Source organism: Benincasa hispida, chromosome 10 (genome assembly GCF_009727055.1).
Source record: "Benincasa hispida cultivar B227 chromosome 10, ASM972705v1, whole genome shotgun sequence".
NCBI lineage: Eukaryota > Viridiplantae > Streptophyta > Magnoliopsida > Cucurbitales > Cucurbitaceae > Benincasa > Benincasa hispida.
This window is the reverse complement of record NC_052358.1, coordinates 59,727,305-59,737,562: the sequence shown is the minus strand read 5'-3', so window position 1 is coordinate 59,737,562 and position 10,258 is coordinate 59,727,305. Positions and strand designations below refer to the sequence as shown.

General features: G+C 34.4%; 1 protein-coding gene across 1 annotated transcript; it reads right to left on the bottom strand.

The window, feature by feature from the left end:
• Nucleotides 1-5,931: 5,931 nt before the first annotated feature.
• Nucleotides 5,932-8,476, bottom strand: LOC120087912 (probable WRKY transcription factor 13). Its single transcript, XM_039044924.1, has 4 exons — nucleotides 7,957-8,476; nucleotides 7,631-7,855; nucleotides 6,769-6,936; nucleotides 5,932-6,251 (listed from the first exon to the last, which is right to left on the bottom strand). The coding sequence occupies exons 1-4, from the start codon at nucleotides 8,286-8,288 to the stop codon at nucleotides 6,248-6,250; spliced, it is 729 nt and encodes a 242-aa protein (XP_038900852.1). The 5' UTR covers nucleotides 8,289-8,476; the 3' UTR covers nucleotides 5,932-6,247.
• Between the last annotated feature and the right edge of the window lie 1,782 nt (nucleotides 8,477-10,258).

Here is a 10,258-nt window from a genome sequence, read left to right as displayed (position 1 = left end):
ATTTTTCTAACGTGGTAAGTTTATGGTATTAAAGAATACTACATTGTTAACCATTAATAAGATTCAAATGTAATAACAGTCAACGTTTGGAAAAACGTAAAGGAAGAATAAAGCAGTAAAGGGAAAGTAGAGAAAGATGAAGAGGCTGCGCTCAACGGCTATATAGAATACCAATATAATTTCCACTCTACAAAGACTATTCGACTGACCTACATTTAATACACAAACCCTAATATCAAAAGGGCAAAATAATAAATTGAATAAAGGAATAATAGTGTACATGTGTCATAATGCAATAGGTGGTCCTTGGACCAAATAATCTATCTCCTAACAAAATCGGTTGATTAGGATCAGGCCACATCACACTGTCCTTCCAGGTAGGCTCACTGCGCCATCTGTCTTGCTGACGTGGACATTTCTTTCCTTGTCTCAATATCCCCCTCAAACGAGGCGGTAGTTCAACTATTTCGAGTTTGCTTCAAAAAGTGAAGAATTGACTGTGTGTAAGAGTTATAGTAACACATTCAACTACTTGATCAATAGAGGGAACGTACCAAACATCTAGGAGACCTTGGAGAACTCTATCGCATACAAAATAGATGTCAATCTCAATATGTTTCGTTTGGGAGTGAAAAACAGGATTAACAGCTAATGACTAACACTCAAGTTATCACACCACAGTATTGGTTTGCTGCGTTGAGGAATTCCAATCTCTCCAAGAAGTTGTTGAATCCATATTATCTCAGCCGAAGCATGAGCACGCGCCCTGTATTCTGATTCAGTGCTTGATCGGGCCACAACTGACTGCTTTTTCGACGATCAGGATACAAGTGTGCCACCAAGAAATACACAATAAACAGCAATGGATTTATGGTCAACTATGTTTGTTGCTCAGTTAGCGTCAGAAAATGCTGAAATGGATAGATCAGAGTTCGGTTGAATATAGAGGCCATAATACTTGGTGTCGCTAAGGTAGCGAAGGAGTCATTTTACAGCAGCCCAGTGGCTATCGGTAGGACATTTTAAAAACTGACTGAGTTGATTTACCATGAAGGTGATTTCCAGCCGAGTGTTGGTGAGATATTGAAAAGCCTCGATGGTACTTCGATAAAGAAGAGATCGGTAAAAGGAGTGCCACTGTTAAGGGATAGTTGTTTATTCATTACACTTGGTGAAGGGGAAGCCTTGAGATCCGACATGTTAAGTTTGTGTAGAAGGTTGTCAACATATTTCTCTTGGCTAAGTAATATCCCTTGTTCTAAATAGTTAATCTATACACCAAGGAAATAGTGAAGAGGACCGAGGTCCTTAAGTGCAAACCGATTATCTAACAAACTGACCAGCCAGTGAATTAGAGCAGTATCATTTCCAGTCAGAATCACATCATCCACATACAGTAACAGTAATATGACAGATGATCTTTGTTTAAAAATAAAGAGGAAAGTATCTGACCGTGCGTTTTGGAAGTCCCAAGACAGAAGCTCTTCTTTAAGAGTGTTGTTCCAAGCCCTAGGGGCTTGTTTGAGGCCATAAATGGCTCTATTCAGTTTGCACACATGTTGAGGGTATTGAGGGTCAACATACCCAGGTGGTTGGCTCATGTATATGTCATCTTCTAGCTTGCCATTCAGGAAGGCATTGTTGAAGTCAAGTTGTCTCATTTTCCATCCATAAGCAACGGCAAGAGTAAGCACTACACGAATGGTTGAAGCTTTAACAACTGGACTAAACGTTTTAAAGAAATCCACACCTGGAGTCTGATGGAACCCTTTAGCAACCAACCGTGCATTGTAACATTGGATCATGCCATCAGGATGTCTTTTTATTTTGAAGACCCACTTGGCACCTACAACATTCAAACATGAAGAGTATGGAACAAAACTTCACGTACCATTTTTCATTAGGGCCACATATTGTTCATCCATTGCACCTCTTCATTGTGGTGTGTTGAGTGCATCATTTACCCGTGTAGGCTCGATAATGGACCAATCCTTCTTTGACTGGATGTGTAGTATTCGGGGTTTGAAAATTCCATCCTTCCCTCTCGTTATCATAGGGTGAGTGGGGAGGGGAATTGAAGCTGGCGGATGAGTAGTATCGGGTGAGGATTCAACTGTGGAGGGCAGTGGTGTATTAGTTGTATCAGGTAAAGTAGGGGACAAGGGAGGTGTAGAAAGTAGTGTTTGTTCAGTTGGCTGATTGAGAGGCACGGTGTACTGGTTTGAAGGCAGAGGTATAGTCATAAGGGTGGCTGGTGAGAAAATGTTTGTGGTAGGGACAGGGGCTAATATGTTTGTGGTTGGTGAGGGAAGTGGGGTGTAAACTAAGGCAGGAACACTAGGACATAGGTGAGGAGAGACTGGGGCAGCAGTCGATAAAGCAGGGGCAGTAGGTAACCAAGGCACAGGGGTTGTCGGTTGTGTTGGTGTTCCTATTGTACTTGTAAAATTATGCTGAAAGGGAAAATCATTTTCATTAAAAACCACATTTCTAGATATAAAGACTCTCCCATACATGTTAAGGCATTTGTACCCTTTATGCTGAAGGCTAGGCCCAAGGTAAACACACTTGTTCGTGTGATAGCTCAGTTTATGATTATTATACGGTCTTAAACAGGGAAAACAAGCACACCCGAATACTTTCAAATCTTCAAATACTAATCGCTTACCAGTCAATACCTCAACAGGAGACTTACCTTGTAGAACCAGAGTTGGCATACCATTTATAAGGTAGGTAGCGATTGCGAAGGCTTCCCACTAATAAGTAAGAGGAGTAGAGGCTTGAGCAAGCATGGTCAGTCCCTTTTCAACAATATCCCTATGTTTCCTCTCAGCCCTACAATTTTGTGTCGATGTATATGGGCACGAGAATCTTGAAAGAGTATCCTCTTTTCCACACAATTGATGCACTTTGAAAAACTCTCCCCCATTGTCTAATTGAAGTACTTTAACAGCCTTATTATATTGTTGTCTAATCATGGTGGTGAAGTGTTGATAAGCTGCCACAGTGTCACTCTTTAGCCGTAGAGGGTAAATCCAAGTGTACCTACTATAATCATCTACAAATATAGTATAGTAACGATACCCTTTAGATGATAAGATTGGTGCAGGCCCCCATAAATCAGTGTGAACTAAATCAAACATATCATTGGATCTTGACTCAAAATTTGGAAATGCAAGTGCATGAGATTTTCCATACTGATAGTAGTCACAAAATTGAACTTTATCATTAATAATAGTAGGAAGGTTACATTGTTTAATGAAAAGCTCTAAAGTTCTCAATGCAGGATGACCAAGCCATTTGTGCCATACATTCTTGGACACTTTCATTCTAGGGACTGACTAAAACTAGAAAAATTCAGAACAGACAGATGATTATTTATGTGCATTGTATGCTTTCAATCAGACTCTCTAGTGGAACTTCCTCTCGAACAAACTTTAACATTCTCAAGTTGGTACAGACCATCTCTAAGCTGCCCCTTCAGCATGACTAGCCCCGTGTCCTTGTCCTTAATGAGACAAAAACCATTGTGAAACTCAATAAGTATATTGTTATCCTTAGTAAGTTTGGACACACTCACAAGATTTTTGGTAATGTTAGGTAAACATAAGACATCTTTCAAGTTCAGCTTAATATGTTCTTTCACAAGAGATGTATCACCTATATGAGAGATCTTAAGACTGTCACCATTTGCGACTACCAATGATTCCTTACCTCCATATTCATTCAGGTTCCCTAGGTTGGTGTAAACGGCTGTTACATGGCTTGATGCACCACTGTCTGCATACTAGCTCGGATCAGTAAGGATTTCATGACCTGCCATGTATAGTTGAAGAGTATGGGAGGTCACAAGAGCAGATTGATTTTGTTGAGAGGACACCTTGTTTTGCTGTTGGTTGACATGACCTCCCCTGTTTTGAGAGAAATTTGGTGGTGCAAGTTCTTTGTTGTAGCAACCATAGCAATAGTATGTCGTGTGGCTAAGTCGACCACACACTTGGCAGGTTGGTTTGCTACCTCCTCCCCTGCCTCAAACTCTGTTACCTCCATTCCCTCTCTGATTTTCACCGGAATTATTGTTGTTACTTCCTTGAGGCCTTGGATTTGAGTTGAAGGGAGAACCTCTTGTGTTGGTCAGATTAATAGAGGCATTGTGATTAAAACCGGTTGTCACTTTGTGCACAGCTTGATGATCTAACCGTTTCTCAAACAGAAACAATTTTGACTGCATATCTAACCAAGATACATTTGCTTTGCTCTGAATAGTGGCTACCACTGAATTGTATTCCTCATCCAACCCTAGGAGAACCTGTGACACCAAAGCCCTAGTAAAAACTAGACTACCCGCTTGTTCAAGATTATCATAATTACTTTTCATGATTCTTAGATATTCTTCCATTTTTAAATTTCCTTTTCGAGTGGATTGAAAAACTTGCCTAAGAAAATCTTCTTTTGCACGTGATTGAACACCGAAGAGTTTGTTGATGCTATCCCACAACATTCTGGCACTCTCACATCCCATGACTTGAACTACGACTTTAGGAGTCATGGAGTTATACAGCCACCCAAGTAGTAGTTGATCAACTGCCATCCAGGCTTCAAATTGAGGACTCCAAAAAAAAAAAAATTACCACCAAAAGAAACAATTATTGCAAATTTACCTTACAAATTCACATCATGTGCAATAATCACAAATAACAAAAAAATAAAATAAAATAAAAAGTATTGCTTGTGTAACTCAGACAGTGTCCAATAAAAAATTATCATGAGATTAGATATAGCCGAGACTGCACCTAATTTAAAGAAAAAAATGTAAGAGAAATGCAAGTGGAATAACCACGAGTAATTAGTTATAATTAATTTATTCCAAGAATGCTATAAACAATGCAAAAGCAAAGCCCATTATAAAATTTTTGGAGGAAACATTGTTATAGTTTTTTATCCCAGTATACATAGAATAATAGAATTAGTGATAAATTTTAAAAGATGCATATATATACATATACTTAAAATTATTGAAAGGAATTTTCGAGACAATGGATTGGCTCGAATACCTCTTGACGAGAATGTTGAAAAGCTCTAAATCACTAAAAAGTTACGGTCATTAGTTTATTTTCCATATCCAATATCCATTTCAAAAGTCGTAATAATAGATAAATGATGATCCAAGTTTAGATAGATCATATTTTTTCTTATATAATTAAAATAACAAAACAATAAAACATATCAAATAATAGACATGTGGCTCCATAGTAAAGAAATTTCCAACATGAATAGCAACATTTTTTATGTACATTATTGATAAAGTTTGGAACTTAGGTTCATTGTAACAATGACCTTAAATACTATGCTCAAGTGAACTCATCCAAAATAACCTTCAATTTCGATGAAAGAAAAACCACTAGTTATTTATGTATAGCAAAAGATATAAAAGTAGAAATCCATTTCGATTGATTCAAACTCCAAAGTACTCGATTTGGTTCCATTTATTTTTCTCTTTTTACTCCCATTTCTATTTATGATTATATAGTTGACAATATTCATTTTAATTATAAAATTCAAATATAAATATATATAAAAATGAAGGATAAAAATGTAAAATGGAGATACCCTCACCATGAGAATTTAGAAAATGAATGCTTCAGAAAGGACTCCAAAACTCTCAAAAATCTCCATGGGTTGCTCTCACGAGAATCTCTATATTCCAAGACATCTTACATTACCACAAAAAAACGTAGTAATCGAGATTCCTATTCCATAGAAGTCATAGATTCCCATAAAACAAATGTCCCTTAATACTAAGTGAACTAGTCAAAAATAACATTCAATTTCCTTAAAAGGAAAACAACTAGTTATTTGTCTATAGCAAAGATATAAGATTTGGAATCCATATCATTTGATGCAAACTTCAAAGTACTCCATTTCCTTTCATTTCTTTTTTTTTCCCCCCTCTCCCATTGGATAAGTAAAGAAACATAATGTACTTGAATGAAGAGAAAAGTAAGAAGAAGAAAAAAAAAGGCACACACATGACAAAGGTTCATTTCCATCTCTTTTCCCTACATTACCAACACAAGAAGGGAAGAGAAGAGATGGACAAAAGAACCAAAGTCATTACAAGAAAGTTACCCTAACAGACCCAAACTAAAATACTAACTAATAAAAACACAAACAAATAATACAAACAATATTCATATAGGCCCATCAACCCTATTTGCTTCCTTTTTCCCTCTCTTTTGCTTCATTATTACCTGCAATAATAAAAGCAACCATTGATTCATCTAAAATATGTAAAATGAAACCCCCCCCCCCCCCAAAAAAAAAAAAAAAAAAAGTGCGCAAATTTTCATCCACACATTTATTGCATTATGTTCTTATTTCTACAAAAACAAGTTCAAAATAGTTTCATATAGATCCAAGATCAAACTCAAATTAAACCCAAAACTTCATCAACTTCCTCTCTACTACATTGTTAGGCAAATCTAATTTCAAATACAAGAACAGAATTTAAAAAGAAAGAAACTAACCAATTTCTCAAATTCACCCAAAAAAACAAAACAAAAAAAAAAAAAAAACATGAATATGTTTTGTTAATCAATTAAAATCTCCCAATGCATTGACCACATTGGATGTGTTACCACATTTGATTAACCCTCCATAAAATTATCTTTAGTGTATATGTATTTAATTAATGCATGTCAAATTTTTATGAGTATTATTGATCTAAATCACATTTTTGATAGAGATCAGAGGGGAAAAAAAAAGTACCAAAAGAAATTATTGAGATGGGTTTGAGCTTCAGAGTCTTCAGAATCATGGGAAGGAGAATGAACATGTCTTCCTTCATAAGTTGTAATCACCATTCTTGGATCCTCAGCTAATCTCTCTACTCGTTTCTTAACCCTACAGTGATCTTGTGTACAACGATAATAGCTTCTGCATTCATGAAGAAAACATAGATAATATTTAAAAATTTAAATATATATATATATTAAGAGTTCTTTTCATAATTATATGCATTATGTTTATAATAACTAGGATTTTTGTCAGAATGTCTTAAAACTATTTTCTAATGTTCGAATGACAAAGTACGAGATGCTCTAAATGAATTAGTAATGTTTTTGTTCGAATTAATGAATTCTAGAATTTGAAAAGGTGCACTATATATAAACCCTTTAGTCTCATTGGTGCCTCTAGAATATTATTATCTCATGTTTCTTTTTATGAATAAATTGATCTTTATATTTTTTTCCTCGTTTTTTTTATTTGTCGATTTTATAATAATTTTCATATATTAAGAAAAGAAAATTAAACATGAATGAATCAGCTTCATGATTACTTGTTTTAGTTTTGATATATGATTTCCTTTCTCTTTTTGATGTTTTTGAAAGCTTATAATTACTTCTTTCTGCCCCCCATCTCAGAAATAATGATGACCAAAACATCAAAATTTGAATCTCATAGAAAGAGGGAATCAAATCTCAAATATTTACGCGTGAGAGAGAGAGAAAGAGAGAGATGTTTGTACTGAATCCAAATCCAAAGATGGAAATAATTTTTGTAAAGAAAAATGATGTCTAAGAAAAACATTTCATAAAATAAAATAAAAAAAACATAACATTACATTTACCTAGGATGTTGTGTGTTTTTTACCACTTTCTGTCCGTATTTTCGCCATTTGTAACCATCATCAAGAACATCAACATCGCTCATGGTCTTGAAAGAGAATCTTGGTTCTCTCACTTTTCTTCTTCCTTTCATTTTCTTCATCTTCATTTTTGACACTCCCAATTGATGATTCTCATTGTTTGATCTCTTCCCATTCATCAACCTCTCTCCAATTTCTCCCCATGGCCTTCAAAACACAAATCATTTAATTTCAATAAAAAAAAAAAAAAAGAAAGAAAGAAAAAGGAACCTTTTATTTTTTCAAAAATTGAAAAGTCTTATACTCACCATAGATTTGGAGTGGATGTTTGCAAGGAAAGGAGGTGTTGAGGTGCAAAATCATAGGAAATGGAGGGCTTGAGGGGCAAAAGAGAAGAAGAAATTAGGGTTTGAGAGAGATTATTGGAATTATTATTATTATTAGTATTTGAAGTGGAGAAATTGGGAGGATCAAATGGAGGGGAAGGAGAATGGGTTTGAGGGATTGAAGGAAGTTGAAAAAAAGTTAAGTTTGAAGGGAAATTGAAGAAACCCAATTGAGAATTTGTTGCTACTTCATGATCTTGATGATCTTCAAACAAAGCTTGTGGGTTCAATAAGACTTGGGATTTGGAACCCATTTTTTAAAAGAAATGAGCTTTTGGTTGGCTATGGAAATGGCCTTTTTTTTTCCTTTTATTCTTCTTCTTTCTTTGTGGGAAAAGGGGAAAGAGTGTGGATTCGAAGGATGAGATGAAAGAGAAGAAAGAAGATTTTTTTTTTTTTTTTTTTTCGATTTGGGTTGAAGTTGAAGAAAATTGGGTGACAAAGAGAATTTGGGTTTGGCTATTTTATATATACGAGAATAGCCTAGATCCTTCCTTTACGTATGCCAACACCAAAACTACTTTCCCTTTTTCCTTTTGCCATATTTTTCACTTTTATTTACCCTTATTGACTTGTCAGAATTTCGAGGTAGAGTAAAAAGTTCGAGTATTAAAAAATTATCTTATTAACTTACAAAGTTGCTCCTCAACTTACAAATTTGGTCCTCATGTTTGAATGTAGAGTCTTAATTTAGTCCATGCCTCTACTATTATACTTAGACCACATTTACTATGACGTAATAAAAATTAATGTTATCGGAATAAAATTTCATCGACGAATGGATCTTAATAAGTCTAAATCGCAATTGGATTGTTTTTAATCGCATTTACTTAGAATTATAAATCTGTTACATTTCATCGTTATCTTACCATTACTGTTTGACCCTAATAATTATAATAACGCTAACGGTAACTATAATGGTAACAATAAATGTAACAAATCCATGATTATTAAATTACTACAGTAACAAGATCTATAACGGTAACGATAAAGATAGTGGGTCTCATGTAATTTTCAGCCACAATTAGATTGAACGTCTTTTATTCCTTAATCATATTACACAGTTTGATTACAAATTTCAAGTCAGGCTCTACATCTCATTAAGATTGCATAAAGCAGGTAAACAACAACAAAAATAATCTATTGGGGTCCAGTTTTTACATTACCATTGATGGATTATTTTTCGACCGACGTAAATGTGGCCTTAACTAGAAGGCTTTACCTAATCTTTACTGTTTTCTTTTGTCCTTAGCTGATTTTTAGCTCACTTTGTACACATTGAACCTTCTACCTTTTTGAATGAATAGATCACTACAGGCATCGGGATATGACAAGGGTGTTAAAAATGTGTAAACTTAGTTTAGATGTCCTAGTGTATCTCCTGATCCCAACTCCTCTAGGTTTTGTTAAAAAAATTTAGCCTATCCGATTTTAGAATGACATTGGGAGTAAAATAGTTACAATTACTTCTGTTATTTTGAAAATCACTTATACTATTAAAAAAAAGTCACTTGTACAATACTTTAATAGTATGAAAAAATTGCATTTAAAAGTATAAGATGAAATATTGAATTGCTTTTGAGTAATTAAAAGTGATTTTAAACCTCATAAATTGATTTTACCAATTTCAAAATCACCCCTAAATATGCACAAAATTTAATAATAGATATTGTTGAATTATATTCTGAAAGATAATAATTAGGTATTTTTTAGGCGACACTCATTTATGTGCATCACATCCAATTATCCCATTGTAATTTTGTTTGGTGACCAACGTTTCTTTTCCTTTTTTTTTTGGGGGGGGGGGTCAAGTCTAACAATTTCTATTTTTGTTTTCAAAATATTTCTATACATCACATAAAAAGAATAAATTAATCTAGTTTGTACGACTGAATCTTTGGTTAATCGTATATAACGAAAATATGTCTTTTGGGAAATTTAATATGTAGCTAAGCCTAATACATTTCTTTTCAAAATAATAATAATTATTATATAATCATAACCATAGTACATTTGTAGCTTCAAATATTTATCAATTTTAATGGCTTTTTCATAGTAAATACACAAAAAAAGTGCTTTAGGGCTAAAACTATCTCTACGATGGTATGATATTGTCCATTTTGAATATAAACCCTCATAACTTTGTTTTTTGTTTCACCCAAAAGGTCTCATTACTATGAAGATAGTCACCCTCACTTATATATCCATGATCCTCCTCTTATCT

Coding starts and splice junctions, on each gene's coding strand:
- LOC120087912 (XM_039044924.1), bottom strand. CDS start 8,288: ATGGGTTCCAAATCCCAAGTCTTATTGAACCCACAAGCTTTGTTTGAA. Junction 7,856..7,956: donor ACATCCACTCCAAATCTATG/GTGAGTATAAGA, acceptor TGTGTTTTGAAG/GCCATGGGGAGAAATTGGAG. Junction 6,937..7,630: donor AAAAACACACAACATCCTAG/GTAAATGTAATG, acceptor TCATGAATGCAG/AAGCTATTATCGTTGTACAC.